The 26,170-nt window shown below is 36.4% G+C and overlaps 1 protein-coding gene across 7 annotated transcripts in view; it reads right to left on the reverse strand.

Annotated features, from left to right (window-relative positions):
- RHOT1 (ras homolog family member T1) overlaps nucleotides 1–26,170 on the reverse strand; it is a 78,870-nt gene that overhangs the window by 19,710 nt on the left and 32,990 nt on the right. For all 7 annotated transcript variants that reach the window (XM_006890927.1, XM_006890928.1, XM_006890929.1 and 4 more), the window contains exons 4-16: nucleotides 24,825–24,868; nucleotides 24,213–24,266; nucleotides 22,865–22,917; nucleotides 20,352–20,460; nucleotides 19,754–19,855; nucleotides 9,658–9,756; nucleotides 9,044–9,152; nucleotides 8,197–8,317; nucleotides 6,831–6,915; nucleotides 6,299–6,444; nucleotides 5,079–5,179; nucleotides 2,740–2,870; nucleotides 1,649–1,732 (exon numbers count right to left, since the gene is read on the reverse strand). In XM_006890927.1, the coding sequence (XP_006890989.1) occupies nucleotides 1,649–1,732; nucleotides 2,740–2,870; nucleotides 5,079–5,179; nucleotides 6,299–6,444; nucleotides 6,831–6,915; nucleotides 8,197–8,317; nucleotides 9,044–9,152; nucleotides 9,658–9,756; nucleotides 19,754–19,855; nucleotides 20,352–20,460; nucleotides 22,865–22,917; nucleotides 24,213–24,266; nucleotides 24,825–24,868 (1,238 nt within the window). The remainder of the gene's footprint in view (nucleotides 1–1,648; nucleotides 1,733–2,739; nucleotides 2,871–5,078; nucleotides 5,180–6,298; nucleotides 6,445–6,830; nucleotides 6,916–8,196; nucleotides 8,318–9,043; nucleotides 9,153–9,657; nucleotides 9,757–19,753; nucleotides 19,856–20,351; nucleotides 20,461–22,864; nucleotides 22,918–24,212; nucleotides 24,267–24,824; nucleotides 24,869–26,170) is intronic.

The following is a 26,170-nucleotide window of genomic DNA, read 5'->3' on the forward strand; positions in this document are numbered from 1 at the left end:
AGAACTGGCTTTGACAAGCACTGTGGCGACTGGACAGTTAAAACGGACTTTCAAGGGGGGGAAAAAAAGAGGAACCAACTGTGGGGGAGGGTAGAGAAAATTGTGCAACAATGATTAATGAAAACCCCAAATCTCTGTAAATGTTCATTAAAATGAATAAAAATTAAAAAAAAATTAAATCAATTGTCCAGAAAACCTAACAATTCATTGGACTAAACTTTGAACTTAGATAACTATCCCCAAGTCTATTTTCTTTCTTTTTTAAAAAATTTATTTAAATTCATTATTAATTTCTGTAAAAATTTACAGAGACTTTGGATTTCCATTCATTACTTTCTTACTTTCATATCACCTTTTTCTACTACTGATAAAAAATACAAAGCAAATGGCTCTTTACATCAAAGGTCATTTGTTCCACTTCACGGCCTGCATACTCTTTTCAATGCTTATTACAAAATCACTTTAGGAAATATTCCATGTATGATAATGATTCAACAAGAGTAAAATTCAATACGGAGATTTCTAAGGTAATGCAACTTTGGTGAGAAGAAGAAAGGGGAAATGTAAGGCCAGACGTGATTCAATATATTCTAAATAAAATACGATTGTTTTATATATATATATATATATATATATATATATATATATATATATATACAAAGACATAAATGATATAAGTTTTCAAGGAACATGCTAAAGGATAAGAAAATTAACAATCAGAATTTACAGATATTCACTGGGGAAACTATACTTAGAGTGAACAATAGATAAGGTTTAACAAGAAACTAACAAAGGATATCTATCATAAACAATGAGATACATACAAAATTCAATGATTAATTAATTAAAATAAATTCAATGATTATCTGGCTGACAGATTAAATTACTCTTAAAAAAAAAAAGGCCATTCCTTTTCCTTGTCTTTATGTATCTATTGCATTCAGAAGTTTCTCTTAATAGTTGAGTAATAAGATACCCAGTAAGAGAAAGTCACTTTCCCAGGTCACATGGAGAATTAATGGAGGGCAAGCACTCAAATCCAAATCTATGTAAAACCAAGGAGAACATGTAAACTCTTCACAGCATCACTGCAGTCAAATCCTTCTTTTGTTAATTTTTCAGGCTAACACACATCCTCTGTCAAACTGATTAAAACTTTCTTAGCTTACCGACAGACTACCAAGGACTTGTACTAATCTTTTCATAGGAATTTTCAGTTAACAATAAAGGAAACATTTCTTACTGAAGGATAACTAATACCCAAACTGACATTTTTTTACCTATATAGAGAGCCATGTCATTATCACATGGATCAAGAAAACGGAATAAGCGTCAATAAATCAATCAAGCAAAAAATTACACAAAAGCTGCATGTAAGGGGAGCTCTGGTGGCCTAGCGGCAAGGAGCTGCAACTACAATCCCAGAGGCACATGGTTCGAATCCACCAGATGCTCTGCCGGGAAAAGGAGGGACAATCTCCTCCTGTACCAGTCAGATCTGATTTGACGGTACACTCACACAAAAATAATAAATAAAAATTTTAAAAAAAAGCTGCATGTATAGTCATTAAATAAAACCCAATGTTTTTAAACAGTCATTTAAAACTTTATCTAACAATTAATATTTGTATGCTAGAAAATTTCTTACCAACAAGTATTTCTCTTGTCCATACACATAAACAGTATTAATTGCATAATAGGATTTATGATCATCTCGAATTTTCTTCTGCCTCTGAAAGTAAAACCAAAAGATTTCAATATTTGTAAGAAATTACCCAAAATCTCAAACCAAGGCTCCTACTGGTGACCCTCTACTCGAGTTTTCAGGCTGTAGTATATCTATAGCAAGAAACTGCCCATCCTTTCCTGGAGAGTAGTTAGAGGATTTAAACTACCAACCTTTCAGTCAGCAGCCTGATATGTTATACACTATAATGCCACCAGGGTCCCAAGAAATTAGTGATAAGTTTTCACCCACACACACACCTTTTGTGAATTATAAAGGTAAAAGGCATTTTTTGCTACACAGTATTTGTCAGTTCAAATGTTATTGTGATTTTGGATATTTCTTTTAGCTGATGGTGTTTAAAAGAAAACATGAATTTGTTCTGCATAAAGCAGTAGCTGGAAAGGAAGAAAGCAATTATTCCTGAATGTGTATTCCAGAGCCACCTGCTGGCAGTTCTCGCTACACTCTAATTTGGCCAGCTTGCTGAGTCAAAGCTGGAGTCAGAATTAGACATCAGTATTCAGTTCAGTGTATTTCCAATGCATTTACTTCACATTAAGTATTATGTTAGGTGCTTTCAAGTAGGTTTATTTGATCTTCATCTAAACATCGGTTAACAAAAAAAATGACAAGTGATAGCTTCACATCAGTGAAACAAAGATGAAGAGAGTTCAATAAGATTACTATTAGACTTACATGTAAGCCTCTGAGTATAATTGTAGGTTACACTAACAGAAGGAGATCTGGTGGCACAGTCCGCAAGTAGTTTGGCTGCTCACCCAAAGATAGCATGTCTTTGGCAGTTCGAATCCACTAGCTGCTCCAAGGACAACTTTGGAAACGCACTGCAGGGTCAGCTACTAATGGCAACTTGATGGCAATGAATTGACATGAATATAAGTAGGTCTACTAATCAGTTAAAAAATGTTAATAATGACCAAGGGGAAAAAAAATCACATAAACACGAGATTATAAAAATGTATTAAAATTCCACATCTGAGAACTCTCACCATTAAGTTTCTTCCAAGAAGAGACTGAAGAACTCCACTTTTCCCACAGTTCTTCATTCCAATTACATTACAACTGAACACATTTCTTTGAGTCTGCTTTTTCTGAAGGTCTATCTTTTTATCTCTTGTTACTAAAAGGAGGGAAAAAGAATCCACTAAGTAGATTTCAGTTAGGTGCACTCACTTAAAATTCTACAAAATAGAGAGTACCACTATTTTTTTAATGACTCCTGATCTGCAAATAAACATACTGAACAACAAACAAACTACATGAACTAAAGCACTAAACAGAATATAGACGATTCTTGTTTAGTTAGGGGGAAAAGATATTTGAAAGCTGGCTGCAGTGTGAAGTTCCAGTAACCAAATGATATTTATGTCATCATACGTAAGTAGTATGTAATAGAACATGACAGCCTACCAATAAATGACAATTATTGTGAATATAGCCAATATTTTATCCCAGCTATTTTTATAATTTAAAATTACATATTAAATAAAAGCTACATAGAATCTGCACTCACATGGAGCTGGATCTCTAAGTGGGAACAAGATACACACATTAGGGTTAACTGGTCTTTTGAATGTAAATCTGTACATGAGGTGGGCTAGGAAGTACCAGGATAGCATCAGGGCAACAAGCCATCTCTCTTATCTGAAATAAAACAAAGCCTCCAAGATTCAACTACAGCAAAGTTGATCAGAAGAACTATTTATTAGTAAAGACAAAAATCTGAAAAATACACAGTAATTATGGAATAGTTAATTAAGTTTTATTGATACAATAAAGAGATCCATAATATGCTTCTGATTAAAAGAACCTCAGAGCTGGCTACCAATTAGTTTTAAATTGCCAGGTGCCAAATTAAATACTGACCAATTATTAATGTATTTTAAAAGAGATGTGTTCTGTCAATTTAAGAAAGTCGATCTCCTTGTGGTGAGACCTCTTTATGCAATTTGATAACTTTTGACCAAACAGAATAAAAGAAACTTTTGAAATGACTGGCTCCTAATTTGTTACTTCCATTCTTAGGAGTTTTCCCTTCAAGCAGAGCGAATTACTATGCCAAGGATGTCCAGGCTACATTATAAAATCTGTGCAATTTTATTAATGTGGGAAAAGGTTACAAAGCCGAGAAACTTGCAAATAGTTAATGATAGGAGAATTTTTTTCATTTACTGTGTAAAAATACATTTAATATCATATTTGCCAATTCAACATTTTCTCACATGTACAATTCAGTGACACTGCTAACATTAATCATGTAGTACAACTACCATCCATAGTAAATGCCAAAATAGTCTAGGATATAAACAAAAACCCACTGTTTACTGGACAGTGGCTCCTTGCTCTCATTTTTGGTAAGACTAATAAATTTAAGTCTCAGTGTATTAATCCGGCCTAGAAATTTCACATAATCCACAACCTATTGCCAATAAGTTTTGACTCACAGAGACCCTGAAAGGACAGATTAGAACTGCTTCTAGGGTTTCTAACATTGCAAACATTCTCGGAAGCAAACTGCCACATCTTTTTCCTATGGAGTGGCTAGAGGATTTGTACTGACCTCTGATCAGCAGCCAGTGCTTTATCCACAGCACCATCAGGTTTCCTCAATATTTGCACTGTTGTTGTTGTTAAGTGCCGTCAAGTCGTAGGCTACTCAGAGTGACCCTATGAACGAAAGTCCTCAATACTTGTGGAACTTTCATCCTCTCTCCAGGTTCACAGGGTTTCTGGAGGCAAGCTATTATGGAAGTGGGTGCCACTCCTGCTTCAAAGCTTGTTTTAATTGGGGAACGCCACTAAACACTGTCTGCCATGTGTAACCTTTAACACAGTTGACACATCATATTTGGGTATGATCATATATTATTTGTTGTGACTGACTTACTTCACTCAGCATAATGTTTTAAAGGTTTGTTCATGTAAGGATACGTATTAGGGATTGAATTTTCTTTTTAATTCCATTTTCTTGATGGCTGAAAAATACTCCACTAGTACGTATATACTACATTTTAGTCATCAATAGGAATTGTTTTTAATGTTTAAAGAAAATTCAAATGCAAGACAAGACTGGCAAACACTTTCAACGACCAACGCTTTCTTTCATTTCATCAGTGGAGTACTCACTCCCAGGGTGGAGACAAAAGCAAAACCTCTTTTTTGATAAATAAAATCAAGCATCTAACTCAAAAGAAATCTCTAAGTAAAGGGGAAAATAGTGTATACTTGGAAGGTTAATGAGCCTTAGTTTCATTGTTTGAAGCTTATAAACCTGGAATCTTAAAAGATTTTTTTCTAATCAGGAGGTGAAGGGTATTCAGATACTTACTTGTAATGGCTGAAGCTTGGGATTCTTGTTCTGTCAATATTGAATAGCCGAGATAGCCCAAATACTCCAGGCATCGCTGTACATCTAAGAAGGTTGTGAGCCTAGAAAAAGAGATTTTAAAACGTAAAAAGTTCCTAAGGGAACACATATTGGGGTGGGGGCGGGGGTGTGCAACAGCATGAACAATTTTGCCACAAGTATTTGTTAGATTGTTTTCATTTTCCTCATACTTCCAGCTCTGGCTTTTCCTTCCTACACTGTCAATTCTAAGGGAGAGGAATATCCAAGATAGTTGGGGGATTTCTGTATCTTCTCCCCTTGCCCCAAAAAAGCAAGGCCATGCAGACAAATGGAGACTCTATAAAACCTAGAGGAGTAAAATTTAATATCATCTGCTTCCCAAATGATCTAACAGTTTTCTGCAAATACTGGTTACTTGAGGGCTTAATGAATACTTCAACAAACACGAAATTGCTTGTCCAAGATAGAACAGCAAAAGGTGATGGAATTTGTAAGTCAATCTTTTGACTTTGGGAGGAAGAAAAAAAAATCTAGTATTGAAAAAGCTAGCCTCTCCAAGGCTAAAGTAATTATATCATCATCCAAGCCTAGTTGATTGCTTTACTAAGGCAGGGCATAAGGCCAAATAATGAATTGTAGACAAATCCTGAGTTGGACTAAAAATTCACTAAAAAATGAAATAACGAAATCCTCAAAATGAGTATTCTGTGTCAGGGGAAATATGTTCCTTTTATCGTTTTCAAAGTATAAAAATTGTGCACTATTTCCTATCCTCTAACCACACATACATACACAAAAGTACTAAAATTATTTTGGTTTCAATGTAAAACTTATTACTCTCCCTGTACATCACCCAAGATGCCGCACTGCAATCCTGAAGGCTGGGGGTTCAAAACCACTAGCTGTTCCATTAGAGAAAGATGGGCAATCTCCTCCTCTGAAAACCCACTGGAGGGTCAGCTATGGGTCGCTTCTGACTCGGCCATACACAACAACGTCATCCAAAACAAACACATCCCTTCTTGATGACACTCGTATTTCATCTTAGCAGTGTCAGCAAAAACGACAAATCCTGCTCAAATGCAGTCATCAGTGAAGAATTCTGTAAAATCTTACAGGCTGAAACAATTTTAAGAGTAAAGCACCATAATTTTAAACTAGTTGTAATTCCAGTGGAAAACAGTAAGCTCTGTACTCACGTCCACTGGGAAAGGAATCCTTGGTAGGTTATCCAGCCTCTTTCATTTGTACAAACTGTGTTATTCACATCGGGCCCCCAAGGTATGTAAGGGAAAACTTTAAATAAATCTTTAAGTTCATCAGGTGATAATGCACAGTCTCTATCCTGAAGATAAAAAAATTACACATAATAGTTAGATGTATGTAAGAGAATAATCCCTAAAGACAAGAGGCTGCTAGTTAAAGCTATGCTTCTAAAAGTAATTCATAAACAAGAACAATCTGCATTTTACCAAGAGAATCTCTTCCATGTATATTTAAAAAGCAAAAACCCTATCAAAATGTTTTCTCAGAGTTAAGACTTTTATATCTTGAGTAAAGAAAACAAAACAAAACAAAATTGTAGAAAACAATTTCTGCAGTTTAACTCAACAGTGAGCAGGTTTTGGCTATGTGACATGAGCACACACCCCTATAACTGAGGAAAGAGTTGCATTATTCACAGAAAAATATTTTACCAGATGTCATAGAAAACTTCAGCTCCAAGCTTACCAGATCATGCTTATCAAAGGTGCTCTGGAGAAACAAATATGCATGATGATTTAATTCTGTTGTGCAATCAGGAGGTATTTTTAGCCTGTTGATGAAAAAAATTTAGGAGTAAAAGAAATGGCAAATCAAAAATTAAAATTTAATCTAAGAGATAAATATAAAACCAAGAAGTCTTTTGTGGGTGACAATACATTAGAAAACTATTTTCACGAGAGCCATTTGGGCATTCCAGGGAAGTCTCTGGCATGATTATTAGCACAGTCCTCAGAAATGTCATAATGACAGTCCGTCCCAACCCAAGAGGTGACATGCAGGTTTTCATAAATATTTACTTCATAGATTTGAAATAAAAATTAAATTCAAATGATACAGATTGAACGGTAACATGTTTATCCTTCCTTTAAGCAAATCTAAAGTCATAAGCTTCATATTCAAGGCAGTATTGGTGATGAACTGAAAATGATGTATAGAGATGTTTCTTCTGCTTAACTTGACCTTTTTGATGCAGTCTTCATTCAGTTCAATAAACATCAATCAAATGCACCAAGCTAGGTGCAAGGACATAAAAAGGCAGGCTCTCTACCTCAATGGAATCACACAACCAGTCACAAAGAGAATGGATATAAGTTCTAAGTGGAGGGAAGGAGGCTAAGATCTCCCATGAAAGGAAAAAATTTCACTTGCAGGCGAAGGTTATAAGCATCTCTGAGAGACACTGTCATTTGAATTGCAGATTGAAGGATGAAAAGCATTAACTAACTTGGGGGAGGAGAAAGACAGCATGAAAATAGCATGGACAAAAGCCCAAAGTAGGAAACAACGTATGTTTGGTGGGCTATAAATAATTTGGTATTTACTTCTAGAAAGGAGAGCTTAACCAACTTCTTTCTGATCTCTTGATGTCAAAACAAATTTGTCCAGCATTTTATCCCCCTTCTTTCCTCAGTAAAATGATTTGAAAGCTAATTGTACTTCCCAAGAGAAGAGGAGAAAAAACTGAGCCATGTTATAAACTGTAACTTGGAACAGACTCTAAAGCAACTGTTCAATAAATCAATGACTCTCATGGAGGGATGATTTTTCTCAAGAGGGCCACTGGCAATTTCTGGAGATCTTTTGGTTGTCAAAACTATAAGCAAGAGTACTACTAGCATCTAGGGATACGCTAAGCATCCAGTGATGCACAGGGCAGCCTCCACAACAAAGAATTACCTGGTTTAACATGTCAATAACACTAAGGCTGAGAAACTCTGTTATCAAATGAGATTTTTTTTTAGTAGTTTAAAGCCTACCAACCTCTGCGCTAAATAAAACTTTAAAAAAAATATTAACAAATACAATCAATCAGAAAAGCAAAGGTACATACAGGGGGAATAAATACTCAGGTGTCAAATCCAGATCATCATCATAACCAAATCGGCGAAGCACAGTCCAAGTCGTTTCATGTCTCCCTCTCTGAATAAAAAGTGTGTGCAAAAAAAGAAAACCTGAAATAAAGTAAATTCGTCAACACAGTGATGTGAGGAACGGTACAGATCATATGAGATAAAAACATGTAATATGTCTGGCAAGAGCCAGATTTGTGAAATTCATCAATGAATGTCAGTACTGCACATGGAAGAGCAAGACAAAAGAAAGTTCCAAAGTATCTCAATGAAAAGGAGTGGATTTCGGAATTGCTTTTTCACATATACAAACAGCCCAGCAAGAGCAGGTCCTGGATAAAAGGACCAAAAATGTATCTTCAAGGAATACTGAGGTTCAAAACTTATGTGACAAAAGCATATTAAATGGTTTTATAGATCTTTAAATTCTATAATGGAAAATTCTAGCTTTCCAGAATTTTCATTTCCTATTTCACTGTGGCTCTATAATATATTCTCCAGGGAACATTTTGTACTTGGGTAAATCTGACTGGTAGACAAAATGTCTTTCCTAAAAATAATTCCTTCTTAAAGACTGCTTTTGAGTAGGAAGACTCTGAAGACATATTTGTTTGTTCCAGATAGCTCTTTCCCTCAGATGAACCACTGCACATCTGAGATCCAACCAACTTCCCTTCCCCTAATTTAGACTGACAGGGTAGCTATCAGCACCAACAGCCTTGTTTTTTAAATATCCAAGACCGATGGCAGGCATGGTAGTCAACATGTCCTTGAACTGTATGTAAGTAATGCTGAAGAACCTTCGCTTTCTGCCAAATCTGTACCCACCTTTCAGTGTCAATCCACTGTCAGCCACACCATCACTTATGTGTTTTCTGACTACATTCTTGACATCTTCCAGAGCTTGAGGAGCTAATGGAGTGTTAAAACAAATTCTCTAGCAAAAAATATGAAAATCAATTTAAAAAGAAATCAACATTAAAACAAAAAATAATGTACATAATTAATCTTTAAAACAACCATTATATCAATGAGTTACAACTAAAGATGTAGTAAATGGAAATAGTCTGATCTATAATACTTAAGTCATAAATCATACACATAAGAGGACAGACACTTTATCTACTTTCCCTATTCCATTTCTCAACACAGGAATCTTGGTGGAACTGTGTTATACAAAATGAGAAAGCAAAATCATTCAGATTTCAAACTTCAAGTCATTCTGAATATACTCACTGTATACCATGAAATCAAATTTACTAGTCTCCTTAATTCTTATACATAAGTGGGTTCTATATCCTCCTCAAAAACGTAAAGCTTGATGTGATAGTTTTAAATCAAAGAGATACAAGTTAACAACAAGTTACTGTCTAAGCTGATACATCTGCTATCTCATATAGCAAAGAGGTCCAAAATACAAATGACTGAAATAAAAGGTATACCTGAAAGAAGTTGAGTTCAGCATCGTTCAGAGTACCATCATTATCTTGATCTGATATTTTAAATATACGAGTAAGGGCTTTTATACATGCTGGTTTCATCTACAAATCATTGAATAAAGAAACAAAAGTTTTCATTAAAATAGGACTTTCATATGATTCTTGAAAACAGTAGTGGAATAATTTCTGATGGTTTTCACTGCTGAATAGATAATGTCAAAGAAAACCAATACAAAAATGAACTACAGAAAAGGCACGTGCTTTTATACTGTTTTTCAGTACATGTAGCAATATCTACTAGCAAGAACATTTGGAACTGCCAAGCTCTCTCCTAAGCACTCCATCAGTCCTCTAAGGTAAGGAAACAGAAATTTATGTTTAGAGGAGGCTGAGTCTTCTTTTCATGTAAAGAAAAGGCATTAATAAATATATGTTCTCCTTTAATGCAGAAATTCCTACCTAACTACTGATTTCTGAACTTCACTCTTCTAGAATCAGAATGGAACGCTGGATTTTTTTACTGTTCTTACTGCACACGTGCTGAAGCCGAATCATATGCACAAGCAAGCAGAAAAGTAACACTACTTAAAAAGTGGGAAAAGTTCTTCCTATTATCAGCTAAGATTCCTTAACTTAAAAATAAAACAACAACAAAAAACTTGTCTTGTGTGATTCTATACAATTTTTTTAAACTATGCTGCTGAAACTATATGATAACTTCTCAATTTTGCAAAATCATATTGTTGGTCCTATGACCAAACTCTAACAGACAAAATGAATAAGGAGAAGAAGTAGTTATCTTCTCAAGTATACATAGACAACCTTTTCTTTTTTCAATATTGAACAGAGTTTCTAGAGAGCTCTGGTAGACTAGAGGTAGAAGCTGCATGGGCAACCTCCTCCTATGTAATTAATTGCCTCTGAAAGCCCGCTAGAGGGTCAGCTATGAGTCAGTTCCAACTCAACGGCACATAGCAACAGGGAGCAATTTGATAGAGTAAGAAAAAGATTAAATCAAGACAGAATGAGTGCAGAAAGAAAAAAACCAAAAGAACCATGTAGGTAGGACTACCTTTCTAAGAGTACTAAATGGAATAAAACCTAAATCATAATGCTTTTCATTTAAAAAAGTAAAGATTGATGAGATACTGCCTGTATAAATGCTATGTTGAAGGAGCCCTGGTGGAATAGTGGATTAAGCACTGGGTTGCTAACTGAATGACTTACGGTTATATTCACTAACCATTCCAGGGAAGAAAGATGAGGCAGTCTGCTTGTTTCCAGAAGGGATTTACACTTACAGTCTTGGAAAGCCTGTGAGGCAGATTCTACTCTGTCCTATGGGGATTCTAAGAGCTGGAATCAATTCCGCAACAATGAGTTATTATTAGATAGTCAACATTGATAAAGATATTATGTTTTATTTGCTGACCTTCAAAATGTTACACAAGAACCTAAATGTTTCAAAAAGTAGCAATAGCCAGAATGATATGTAAAATTGAACCTAAAAATATCTTTTTACTTTATGCAAGTGGTTTTTGTTGACAATCTAAAAAAAGTTTCATTAAAAAAAGAAAACCAAAAAAGTCTAAAGAAAAATAACAAAGATGAATTTTTCAATAAAGGTTAAGATGCATTCAGAAGTGTAAGATACTGTTAGAACAGCTCAGTGTGATATTTAAATAATAACTACTTTAAAATATAACATTTTAAAAGACTACTTTAAAAAAATATATTAAAACTATATCTCAAGTTATAAAATTTGTAGTAATAAATAAAAATGTGATATATCTAAGGAATTAAACCCTTACACCGTAAACAGTACACAAAAGTCATAGGTTTTTCATTATTAGCTAAGTAGAAAACTCTAGTGGTTTCTCATGGGACATACAAATTAATAGCATTAGAAGGATGTCTACCACTCAGGCTGGAATCATGAATATGACATTTCTGATTATTCTATTATAAACCTGTATCAAGATTCATTAACATTGTCCAAATAAACGATTTTGTTATAGGCTTCAACTTAAAGCTTGTATTTGTACAAAACAAGGTATTCTCTAAATGTGAGACTTTACCTATCATGTAGGTTCACCTAAAAAAACACGTAACAGATGGCAGGAGATGGTTCACTCTCATGAGACTAAGAGGAGGGGGCAATGCGGAGGGGATAAGCAGATTAGAAGAACTAATTATAGATCAGGGAAAAAGAGTACCATTGGAAGAACTAAAGTGTAAACTCTAATAGAGGTCTATGGCATGTGGAATGTTATTGCTGATGTCAGATTGATCCTGGCTAAAAACAGAGAATACAAGAAAAATCTTTTCCTATGTTTTATTGACTATGCAAAAGCATTTGACTGTATGGATAATTACAAATTACACTGAGAATGATAGGAATCCCAGACATTTAATAATGCTTATGTAAAATCTATACCAAACCAAGAGGTTGTTGTCTGGATAGAACAAGGAAACACAGCACGGTTTAAAATCAGGAAAGGTGTGTTTGGGGTTGTATCTTTTCACCATACCTATTCCATCTGTACATGAGTTTATCATTCAAGAAGCTGGACTGAATAAAAAATGTGGCATCAGGATTGGAGGAAGACTCATAACCTGCATTATGCACATGACAGAGTTATGCTTGCAGAAAGTGAAGCCTTGAAATACTTGATGCACAAGTTTGAAGACTACAGCCTTCAATATGGGTTATATCTCATCATCAAGAAAACAAAAAATCCTCATCACTGAACCAATAGGCAAAATCATGACAGCTGGAGATAATGAAGTTGTCAACAATTTCATTTTACTTAAGATCCACAACTCACAGCAATGGTAACAGCAGTCAAGAAATCAAAGACATATTGCATTGGGAAAAATCTACTGTCAAAGATCTCTCCACAAAGTGTTAAACAACAATGATATCAGTTTAAAATGCACCTGATCCACAACATTGTCTCTACAATTATTTCCTATGCACATGAAAGTTAGACAATGACTAAGGATGACAGAAGAAGAATCGATGTCTTTGAATTGTGGGTTCAAGTACGAAGTACCTAATGACCTGCTAAAAGAACAAACAATTCTGTCTTGAATAAAGTACAAGCAGGCCACTCCTTAAAGGCAAGGATGCTGAAACTTCACCTCACATACATTGGGCATACTGTCAAGAGAAGCTAGAGGTAGAAGGTCAGAGAAAAAGAACAAGACCCTCAACAAGATGGACTGACACAGTGACTGTAACAATGGGTTTAAGCATCGAAATCATACGCCATAAAGGACAGGGTAAGGTTCAGATCTGTGGTTCATAGGATCACTAAGTGTAGTGGTGGACTTGATGGAATCTAACAACAAAACAGAGGTGACTGGATGAATACACATCAGGATCAAGATTTCAGAGGTAAATCTCAAGTGTGATATGAAGACTTTTTCCCAATTTTCCTCAATCATAAAGTATAGCACTCAACCAAATAAAAAAAAAAGAATCTATGCTAAAATACATCAAGTGACCCTTACAAGGAGGCAACCAAAGAGAGGTATTTCAATTAAGGAACAGTGAACCAGGAGTAAGGAAGAATAAACTAGTTAGATTTAGACTAAATATTTGTATCAGGGATTGGCAAACTTTTCTCTGTAAAAGTCCACATAACACATACAAAAACTTGCTGGAGGGGGAGGGGTGGGCAGGGAGAAATATGCAACAATGAATGTATGGAAATCCAAAATCTCTGTAAATGTTCATTAAAATTAATTTTAGTTTGAATCCACCAGATGCTCTGCTGGGGAAGGAGGGACAATCTCCTCCTGTACCAGTCAGATCTGATTTGATGGTACACTGACACAAAAATAATAAAATTTTTAAAAATAAAATAAAAAAAATTAATTTTAAAAAAATTTACAAAAAAAACTCGCTGGAGGGTCAGTTATGAATTGGATCCAACTAGACAGCACATAGCAATAGTATCACTACCAAATACTTTATGCGTTGTGGGTACATGAGCAAAATCAAAGATATTATGTAACCAGTGACATTATAAGCAGGGAACCAAATTTTATATTAACTGTCAAATTCAAAACATAATAACTAAATATAAATTTTTAAAAGGCAAGTCTGTAATTAGAATAAAGTTATTTTTAAAGAGATAACATTTTGCCCGGTTAGTCAAGGTTCAAAGTTAGTGGCATCCACTTCCTAAACAACATGCCTCCAGAAACTATATGAACTTTGATAAATGTTGATAGTTATAGAAAGGCTTCAGGCCTTTTGTTAATAGGGTCGCTATGTGTCATGCTCGACTCGAAGGCAATCAACATCATCTTGAAAACTGACTGAAAATGTTCATATGTAAATACTGATCAATACTGAAACATCACATTTTTCGTCTTTGAAAATGTCCTTTTGTACAGATACTGCTAATACTGCCATCTACCTATACAATGATATGATTTTCATTGTATATATTCATCATTTAGAAGATACTTACAGAATCCTCTTAGATTCTTTCTTGATATTTGCCTTTTAGCATGTCATTACATGGCTGACTAATCAATTCAAATTGAAGGTTAGGTGGAAGTTCTTCAACTGAATAGTACATAGTTAATGAAGCAGGAAAATTTCCTCTGCAATTACATCAACATCTTAAAAAAAACCCCACACAAACTGCTGGTGGAACTGCTTTTCTAAGTAAAAATTCACTTTCTTTTTTCTGTCATTTGGGTATAAGGGATATGTGTTGATAATAAAAAAAAACATTATATGTCAAGGTACAGCAATCAATACACACTGTTCTTGAAACATGGTTGAGCCATAACTATGCTGGTGAAATCTGTAATACACTGAGCAGGAGGAAAAGAGATGACAGTACCACACAGCAATCTGTCAAAACTATGAATCCTGCTTTTGTAGCACAAAAGTAGCCATAAATAATATATAAAAAAGTTAGTTATGTCCAATTGGCAGCATCAGTATAGATGGTAAAGAGATTCAGATACAGTTTTCGTTTGCTTGGCTCCACAGTCAATACTCTTGGTACCAGCAGCCAGGAAATCAAGAGACAAACTGCACTGGGAAAGTCAGCTGTCAGGGACCTCTCCAGAGTACTGAAGAGCAACAGCATTAGGCTGGAGACTAAGATGTGCCTGATCCGGGCTATAGCCTTCACAATTGTGTGCTATGTATCAGAGAGCCGGCAGTGACTAGAGATGATAGAGAATTGATGCCTTAGAGCTGTGGTGCTGGAGAAGAGTGTTGAATGTACCATGGACTGCCAGGGGAACAACAGGTTTGTCCTGGAGAGGGTGAAGCTGGGCTGCTCCTTGGAGTCAAGGAGTCTGAAGCTTCGTCTGACATACTTTGAGCATGTTGCAAGAAGGCACCAGTCCTTGAAGAGGGACATCATCTTTGGGAGAGTGGAGGGACAGCATAGGAGAGGAAGATCCTTGATGAGAGGGAGTGATTCAGTGATAGGGGTAATGGGGGTAGGTGTGTCAGAGAGAGTGACATTGGCACAGGATATAGTAGAATTCAGGGTTCCTATACATAAGGTCGCTATGAGTTTCAAGCGACTTGACAGCACATAACAACAACAACAACAACATGTTCCAGTAAAACTTTATCTATAAGGAATGAAATTTGAATTTGATATAATTTTCATATATCAAAATACAGTTTATTTTCCCTTCAACTCTTTAAAAATGTGTTCATTCTTAGCTCATGAGCTGAATAAAAATAAGAAGCATGCCAAATATAGTTCATGAGTCAGAGGTTGTCAACACCTTGTCTATATTTTAAATTTTTCCTGGGAAAAAAAATACCTAACTTTTTATTTCTTAAAAGCCATAACAATAAAAAAGACAAAAAACCCATTAAAAGATCTGAACAGACATACCCTTAAAAAAGATATATAAATGGCCAACCAGCACATGAGGAGATACACAGTATTATTAGACAACAGGGTCAATTAAATGAGTAAGTTAAATCCACAATGGAATAGTGCTTCACACTCCCACAATGCCAAAACCAAGATGACAGGTAAGAAGTGTCAATGAGGGTGTGTCGAAATGAAAAACTCATTATGATGGGAATGCAAAATGGTGCAGATACTTTGACAAAGAGCTGGCAACCTACAACCAGGAGAGACATGAATGGGAATCTTCTAAGAATCAAATCCCTATGTTGTTGTTGTTATTGTTGTTATGTGCCATCAAGTCGCTTGCAACTCATAGCGACCCTATGTACAATAGTCCTAACCTCTGCTCTGTCCTGGGCCAAGAGCACTGTCTCTGACACTCCCATCCCGATTACCCCAGTCACTGAGTCATTCCACCTCATAGGGGGCCTACCCCTCCTGCACTGTCCCTCCACCATACCAAGCATTATGTCCCTCTCTGAGGACCAGTTTCTTTAAACATGTACAAAGTATGTTAGACAGAGCCTCAGAATCCTCGCTTCCAAGGAGCCACCTGGTTTAACCCTTTCCAGGATGAATCTGTTTGTTTTCCTAGCAGTCCATGGTACCCTCAATACTCTTCTCCAGCACCACAGCTCAAAGGTATCAATTCTCCTTCTATCCTCCTTAGTCATTGTCCAAGTCTCTGATGCATAACAAGTAATAGCAAAGACCATGGCCTATATCCGATATACGTTAGTCTCCAGAGAGACACCACTGCTCTTCAGTACTTTGGAGAGGTCCAAAAGGCAGACTTTCCCATGGCAATAAGTCTTTTAATTTCCTGGTTACTGGTGCCAAGAGTGTTGACTGTGGAGCCAAGCAAACTAAAGCTGTGTACAATCTCAATCTCGTCACCATCCATCATGATGCAATTGGCCCAGTGGTGAGAATCTTTGTCTTCTTGACATTGAGCCTCAATCCATATTGGAGGCTGCAGTCCTTGTCCCTCTGCAGCAAGCGCTTCAGGTCCTCCTCAGTTTCAGCAAGTAGGGTTGTGTCATCTGCAAAAAGCAGATTGTTGATAGATCTTCCACCAATCTTGACCCCACATTTCTCCTCATAGAGCCCAGTCTCCCAGATAATCTATTCTGCATACAGGTTGGAAAGGTATGGAGACAGGACACATCCCTGACGTACACCCTTCCCAATTTTGAACCATGCAGTGTTTCCTTGCTCTGTTTTGCAATAAAACATTACACAGCACTGAAAAATAACGAGCTCATAAAACATTACAGAACATGAGATAACCTTGAGGACATTATGCTGAGTGAAAGATCTCAGCCACAAAAGGAAAAAATACTTCATAATACTGTTGTTATAAAATAGGAAAGATATAGGGGGTGGGAGATAAGAGTGGGAAAAGAGTAGACAGATAATGAATACTGCACTGGAACAGATGAGGGAAAGAACTATCCAAAAGGAGTATTTCATTAGGCATTATATGTATGACAACAGTACGGAACAGGGTGGGCTAGGGGTAGGGGCAAGAAGATGTGCAAAAAAAATAATAATAAATATTAAAACATCAGAAAAATGAAAACCATTTGGCAGTTCCTCAATAAGATAAACTTAAGAATTAGTATATGGTCCAGCAATTACACTCCTCGATATACATTCAAAAGTAATGAAAACATGTATCCATATAAAAACTTAGCATAAATGTTCATGGTAACACTATCTGTAACAGCTAAAAAAGAAAACCTCTCAAACATCTATCAACAGATACATGGATAAACAAATATATATGGAATATTATTTGTCAGTAAAAAAGGAACAAGATCCTGGTACATGCTACAACACAGATGAATCTTTAAAATACCGTACTAAATGAAGACAGACAGGTAAGATGAACTGACATGGGCACAAGGACCACACAGCAGGTCACACAGAGGTTTGGCAGATGGTAATTTTACATGCATATCTGTATGTATGAAGAAGAATGTGATCAAGATTGAAAGAAAACTCATCAATAACCTATAATATGCAAATGACTCACTGCTGCTTGCAGAAAACTAAGACAACTTGCAGCATTTACTGATGGAGTTCAAAGACTATAATCTTCAGTCTGAATTATACCTTAATATAACTGGGCCAATAAGTAGCATCATGATAAACACAGAAAAGATTAACATTGCCACGGACTTAATTTTATGTGGATCTACAATCAACATCGATGATATGGCTGTCAGTCAATCACACACAATCAAAAGTGCAGCATTTACCCAGGGTTAAAGCAAGAAGGTAAAGGATAAAAAAGGATGAACGTCTACTGGGAATATACCCTAAAGAGACCATAAATGACATGCAAGCAGATATATGCACACCCATGTTTATTGTGGCTTTGTTCACAATAGTAAGCAGTTGGAAACAACCTAAGTGCCCATCAACAATCGAATGGATAGAGAAGCTGTGGTGTATTCACATAATGGAATACTACACTGCATTGAAAAACAAGGAACTCATGAAATATTATTCAAAGTGGGTGACCCTCAAGGATATTATGCTGAGTGAAATATCTCAGTCACAAAAGGACAAACACTGCATAGTGCTACTGCTGTAGAAAGGGACTGACATCAGGGTTGGGGTAAGAATGAAAAAACTGGATGAATTATGTATACTGCATTGAAACAGATGAGGGAGGAACAGTTTAAAAGCAAAATATTATAGGGCATTATGCGTATTATAAGAGTCCGGAATGAAGGTTGCAGAGTGGAGTATACTCGGGGTGGGGGTTGGGGGATGCAGGGGGATTGTATACCAATGAAGGAATTTTTCTTTTACTTTTTAAAGAGAAGAGCGAACTGGGGGTGGTGGTGGGGTGGGCAGAGAGAAAAGTACAACAATGAATTAACAGAAATCCAAAATCTCTGTAAATGTTCATTGGAATTAATTTTAAGAAAAAAAGGAGGAAGGAAGGGTGAAAGAAACAAGGAGAGGAAGGAAGAACACTGCTAACACTGCTAACAAAGTGAAGATTAGAATCAATATCATAAAGCAAAATGGGTAAGAATGGCTGAATCCAATATTAATCTTTTCTGTAATCTTTCACTCAAATTTCAAGAGAAAGTTTTTTTAAAAAAAGTTATGCTAAATGAAAGAAGCCAGATACAAAAGGCTCTATGCCTTTATGAAATATTCAAAATAGGCAAATCCATAGAGACAGGAACAATGCTTGCAGGCAGCTGAAAAAGGGAAGACTAGTAAGTGACTGTTAACAGGGTAGGTACACAGCAATTCTGGATCTAAATATCCTGAAGTTAGAAAGTAGCAATGGCAGCACAATATACTAAATGTATTATTTAGCATATTAAATATATAGTTAATATTATATATATGAAATATTATATATTAAATATATTATTATAAATATACTAAAACACACTTTTATAGGATGAACTGTATGTCTTGTGAAATATAAATCAACAAGAGTTAATGAATTTTAAAAGTCTATAACCAAAAAGGTTATTAACGGTTGCATAAGAAATGATCTTTCTGAGCTATGAAACAACAGGGAGTATTCACGTTGTATTAGCTTGCCATGTTCATGTAAAAAAACTAAGTTATTAGGGAGCTCTGGTGGCCTAGTGGCAAGAATCTGCACTGCAATCCCAAAAGTTACTGGTTTGAATCCACCAGATGCTCTACTGGAGAAGGAGGGACAATCTCCTCCTGTACCAGTCAGATCTGATTTGACGGTACACACACACAAAAAAGAATAATAAAAAAACCCACAAAAACAAACAAAAAAACCCTAAGTTAGTTTGGTTTGAGTTTTGTTGGGCTTTTAACTGTGAGGATTTCACAACAGCCAAGCAAGTAGATCATTAGCAAATTGCCTTTTTTCTGTTGTAATTCTCAGAAATTCTTCTGGTTTAGTGGCATTTACTGGTAGTATCTAACATGGAATAATATGAGTATTTAATGTAAATATCATATCTATGAAGAAAAGCTGCTTTAAAATTTAACAAATTGAGAATCACTACATAAAAAAAAAATCACTACATTTAAACTTTCCACAGTTTTATTTTCACAAAACCAGAAAGAATTAGTAAAATCATGACAACACTAGAGTTAGTATCTACACATTCCAGCCCTACAAACACAGCATTTTGGTGGGGGGAGGGGGAAGAAGGGGAGAGACTGTTTACCTCCTTCTCTTCTGGGCAGTACAGGGGTCCGGTAGGATGAAGAACAGCTTTCTGTGCATAATAAAAGAGTTCTGATATGTTCTTCAAATTTTTCGCTGAACACTGAAAAGAGGAAAAAATTTACCACTACAAAATGTGAACCCAATTATAAGAGTGAAAAACAACTTTAAACTATCAATGCTGTTTTGTTATTATATGATGTCAAGTTGGAAGTGACCCATAGCTGACCCTCCAGCAACTTTTCAGAGGCAATAAATCAAACAGAAGGAGACTGTCCATCATTCTCCCATGAGCAGCTGGTGAATTTGAACCAAGTGCCTTTGGGATTGCAGCGCAGATTCTTACCATTAGACCACCAGAGCTGTGAAACCAACTTTCATTGTGAAAATTTTAAACTATCAATATATAATTCCCGGAAGAAACTGAAAAATTAATTTGTCTTTGGAAATAGCAGTGTATGAATACCTAAAAATAGGTCAGAGATCAACTCCAGAGTCTTGATTTTATTTGTTTTATATGACTTCACAAGAACTGAAAATGTATTCTATCCCACATCTTCTCCCTTCTCAACCCAATCAAATCAAACAATGAGACATACCTCAACACAGGTCTCTATTTCTGTATACTGGTTCATAATAGGAAGGATGGTTTCCATACTACTATATTCTACCAGATCAGATTTATTTCCAACCAATATCAAAGGCAGCCTGAAACAAACGGGGCATATTGTAAAAAGGAAGGATAAAGATGTTAGGTATGTATGTTATTTTAGATCACTTGAAAAGTTTTTCTAAGTTAAGAAGCACTTATTTAATTTTGCCAAAATGAACATTCCATAAATATTTATTGAATACGTATTTATCATGCCAGGTACTGTTCTAAGCGTTAGAGACACAAGACAGATAGGATCCCTGTCTATACTAATGGTAAACAACAGAAAATGAACAAAAGACAATTTTAATTCACGTTAAGTGCTATGAAATAATATATTAAGTACTTTGCTGTGAGGTGCAGCAGGGGCCCTATGAACAACTGATCTGAACCTAGCCCTATCTTGTGTCCTCCTCACCATCTCTGACATACCATTCAAACATACACACAGTCAACATGTTAATTCATCTTATTGAGGGGCTTCCTCTCCTATACTGACCCTCCACCTTTCCAAGCATGATGTTCTCCAAGGACTGGCCCCTGCTAACAACATGCCCAAAGTCTGAGATGAAGCTTCACTACCACTGCTTCCAAGGAGCATCCTGGTTGCAATTTCTCTAAGACACACTTGTTTGCTCTTTTCAGTACTCTCTTCCAACACTAAAAGTCAAAGGATTGTTTCTTCTTCTGTCATTTTTAGTCACCGTCCAACTTTCAGATGCATAGCAAGTAACTGAAAAGACCATAGTTTAGATCAGCCAAGCTTCAGTCTTTACACAGACATTCTTGCTCTTCAGCATATTAGCGAGGGCAATGACAGCAGATTTTCTTAATGTGATACATCTTTTAACTTCCTGACTGCTGGTGCCAAGGGTGTTGATTGTGGTTCAAAGTAAGATGAAACTGCTGACAAATTCAACATTTTCTTCATCTATTGTGATGCTGCCATGAGTCCCAGGAAAGAAAGTATTAGGAAGTCTAAGTCCCATACAATAAAGAAATAAACCAACTTGGAACAAATCAACCGCAATAAATATATGATAATGTGACTAACTTAGGGATAGGATTGTGCTTGACTTCAGACCACAGCTCTATCTAAGAAAGCTTTTAAATTGCAACTTCAAGTGCTAAGTCAGTTCTAGAGAGAAATAAAGACATACTTCCAACTAGCATTTTAGAAAACTTACCTAAGAAAGAAAAAAAAAATCTGAATTTCATAACCTAAGCTGTTACTTAACAGAGCCTAACAAAACTGACTTTTCACTGAAGAATGCCTCTTAGGAACAGCTCACCATATCAGCAAGAAAAGCAGGTGTTAGGAGCATATGGGTCTTAGATTCTCAAAGGCAGCCCTGGCTAATCCAAGCTTTAGTGATAATAGAAGCACTGTTTATCTGTAGTGCCCATTACTGTAATTACTAGTCACATAATTTGTTAATGAATATTTAAAATGTGACTAAGTATGTCAAAGAACTGAACTTTTACATTAAATTGCCACAAATGATTATAGATTATTGCACTGGACACCAGACTTCTAGGAGACCACTCTCTACTTTCTATCTTGTCAGTAAGTTACTACAAAGTTTATCACCTAAGAGGAGCCTGTAGTGACAAAACTACAAGACACAGCACACACAGCAGCATCTCAGTCACAAGGTGTCTCTCCATTAATATGTGACCCAAAAAGGTTCAATGATTATGTATGTATCTCTTCAGAGTCAGATCTTAAGAATTATAAAGCATGTAAATGCAAAAAAAAAATCTAAGAAATTAAGGAAAGGTCCAGGATGTGTATACTACTATTAACATTACTACCTGATGCTCTTAAGTCAGAACCAACTTATTGCTAACCCTCCATTGAGATTCCAAGGTTGTAAACAGCACAAGAGGGGATTGTCCATCTTCCTCTTTCAGAGTGACAGGTGGATATGATCTGCTAGAGAGGTGTGGTCTCAATGGACTAAGCCACTAGAATGCCTCCTTATGTTACCAGTTAAAAAACAAATGAGTACTCAACGGTTTTTAAAAAGACCTATGTTTCATAAACAACTTATGAGCTATTAAATAAAAGTGAACATTTTCTTTCCATCTTGACTTAAAATGTTTTGTTTTATTTTATTTTGAGATTGTGAGGGTAGTGCAGGACAGGGCAAGGTTCAGATCTGTTATTCCCAGGATCACAAAGACTGGAAGAGAACTCCTAACAACAATAGGATCAGAGTCCCATTCTTGCTTTGCTCTCAAACATTATCTGCTACCTCCAACAACAAAACAAAATGAAAAAAGCAAACAAACAAAAAAAACTCACACTGTGTGTATAAACAAATAAATCAAGTAAGACAAAATGGCAACAAACAGCCAGGCACAAGGTATAAGAATGTTCACTGTACTATTTCTTCTATCTTTTAAAGCCTGATATTTTTTCAATATGAAAAGTTTGGGGGGGGGGAATCCAAATACCTGCTATCTTTGTCTGTTCTTTCATTGATGAGAGGAATCCACCGACTAGTTACCTAAAAGGAAGATTAACAACAACTCAGACAAAATGGGAACCTTCTTGAAAACCATCCTGCTCTTGGACTCCTAAAACTCTAAACTTTGGATCAATTTTGAAAATGTGGTGTCAGAACCATTGAAAACTGGCTTTTCTAGCCACTGTGTTAGCCCTTATTGGGGGGCATGGTCTCCATCTACCTTAACTGTAGACACATGGTCTTGTAACTCATCAACAGCTGTATACCAATAAAAGAGAGAGTGCTTTCCACACTGTGGAGGATTGTGAAGACTTTGAGAGATGGTGGTGGAGAGGGGGTGAAAAGACTGTGGCACTGCTGTGAAGTAACCGGTAAGATGGAACCAGAGGAACCTTGGAGACGGAGCCACAGTTAAAGGTTTTGCATTCTGGATGACTGAAGGAAAAGCTGACACATAACCACTTTGAGATAGTTTGCTGGACTAACTGAGGAAATCAGAGGTTTATTTGTGCTGCTGAACTGAATCTAGATTTTCATTTGTTATCAGAGAAGCTATCTGAATGAATTAAGGAATTGGGTCTTGCTATTAATCTGCCTTGGGACTTTTGAACTAAACCTGAATTTACATTATGTGATATTCTTTGCCTCCCCAACTTCCCAAACTATAACTCTAATAAATTCAACAACTATGAATAAAGTCTGTGAGTCAATCTGCAATGAACATCAAACCCAAAGATTGATAGAACATAGGTGCATGTAGATGGTATGTCTGACCACGTATATGGTGGTGGTTGTGGTTATGTGCCTTCCAGTCACCTGTGACTCATAGCGACCCTATGTACAACAGCCCTAAACCCTACTCTGTCCTGTGCCAATCTCACTGTCTCCGATACCCCCACCCCAGTTACCCCAGTCACTGATTCAATATACCTCATAGAAGGTCTTCCTCTCCTGAGCTGTCCCTCCACCCTCCCAAGCATGATGTCCCTCTCCAAGTACTGGTCCCTCCTTGCAACATGTTCAAAATATGTCAGACAAAGCCTCAGAATCCTTGCCTCCAAGAATCCCTCTCCAGGATGAAACTGTTTGTTTTCTTAGCAGTCCATGGTACACTCAATACTCTTCTCCAGCACCACAGCTCAAAGGCACCAATTCTCCTTCTATCTTCCCATGTCATTGTCCAACTCTCTGACACATAGCAAGTGATTGCAAAGACCATTGTACTATGGATATGAAGTGGGCAGAAATCAGACTTGACAACTGCCACGTTGTATCTGCTCCTTTCACAGTAAAGTATTCCCATTAAAATATAAATAATTGAAAAAAATCCATACCTTATCAATAGAATGCTTGTTGTTAACAGCATAAACTATGCAGATGACATTAGCCTAAAGGAAAAAAAAATATTAACAAATCAACGGAATTTTTAAATCATAAAAATGCACACAGTAGCATTTAATTACCAACAAGTTCATATACTTGAGACAAAGGAAAATGAACAAAATTTGAAAACTGAATGAAATGAGAAGAATAAATTTCCTAATGATTTACAGTAAAAGTATACACACAAAGATGGTGATGGGAACCAGGACCTTATATATGGTTCTTCCTCATTTGATGACTTTATTTTTTTTTATACATATTCTTAAGATTAAAATGTTGACACTTCCTCCTAATATTTTGCAAATATCTCACGTTTTGGGAATCTTTTAGACTCTAAACTTGTCCTGTGTTGACGGAAATGTAAGTTTCTGATTTCACTGTCACATATCTGTACTTCAATAAAAATTAAAATGGGGCAGGGGAAATGTATATGTACAAAGTCAGTGGTAACAACAAATTAAAGGTCTTTTTGGTACGTGAAAGAATGAAAATAGTAAACTCATAGGTTCATTACTGTTTTCCCACCAAGAAAAAGCTACACATATTAAACAGCTAGAATTTACCTGTGATATTTCTTGATGAAGTTGTTCATCGCTCTGCTCTGCTTCTACAAATGGAAAATATCACACCCCAAAATTAGATATGTTCAAGGGGAAAACAGTAAATATTTAAAATCCTTTCATAAAAATTGTTAGCCACACTCAGAGCCTAACACGCCCAGGAATCCTTGTGGTAAGACCAGGAGGATGGAAAAAGCCAGGTGGCTCAAGTGTATCAGAAACTAATCAGTCACGCCTTTTATGACAATAGAAGCAGGAGCGCCCCTGAAAGCAAAGGGAGAACAACTTTCTTCTTGGGATTCTGAGCGAGGTTAAAAACTAGTTCACTCTGACCTGTGTGTGTTCCACAAAATGTTTCCCTTTTACATGTTTGTTAGTTTTGCTGTTAGGTGCCATCAAGTCAAGTACAACTCACAGCAACCCTGTGAGCAACAAACCTGAACCCTGTCCTAGCCTGTGCCAGCCTCACCATGTCTGGTACACTTGAGCCCACTGCTGCAGTCATCGTTAAAGACTATTAAATTTTGACTTGTGTAAAACAAACAAACACAACAAACTGTTGGCCAAACTAAAATATAATGCAATACCCACCTCACAGACCTCAAAACAGCCACTTGCAGTGCCCGACTAGCTGACAAAGGCATGGGCAAGCCACAAAAGCTGAACACAGCACCAAAGGTCACGTCTATAAGAGCATAACTCAGGCAAGGAAAAGGAGAAAACACTGTGAGACAAATCAGTTTCTGATGCAGGACTGAAATGGCCTGGAAAAAGAAACCAGCGACTTCAGCCATGAGGTGGGGTGTCAGAGTTAGAAGTCCAGAAAGCCTGAACACACAGGGCCAAAGTTCAGTGATAATCTGGGCAACATGAACTTAAGATCCAGACAGGAGGTATGAGTAATAATAACTAGGCTCATCTGGGGCAATGGGGGTTGGTATGTCAGAATTAGTGAGACTGGCTCAGGATAGGGAAGGGTTCAGAGCTGCTGTACACAGGGTCACTATACATTGCAGGCAACTCAACATCACATAACAACAACAATATACTATTATTTCTTGTTTTTTAGTTAAGCCTCTTGTTTAGAGTCAACAGGACCTCAGGGAGGGCCTTTATATTTAAAAGTTTGTTGTTACTGTATTTTGGAGGAACATTCTTCTAAGGGGTACAGCACTCGTCTGTCAATACGCTGTACTGAAGTAACCTGGGGTTGCTGTGATGCTGAATCCTGTGTCATCTGGGTGTCAAACACCATAGCGGTTACCCACAGTGGACAAGTGTTTGGTGGCGCTCCCAGTTTAAGGAAGCAGGAGTGGCATCCACTTCTTAAACAACATGCCTCTGGAAAC

The sequence above is a fragment of the Elephantulus edwardii genome, unplaced genomic scaffold (genome assembly GCF_000299155.1).
Source record: "Elephantulus edwardii isolate Elephantulus edwardi_28Jun2011 unplaced genomic scaffold, EleEdw1.0 scaffold00094, whole genome shotgun sequence".
Taxonomy (NCBI): domain Eukaryota; kingdom Metazoa; phylum Chordata; class Mammalia; order Macroscelidea; family Macroscelididae; genus Elephantulus; species Elephantulus edwardii.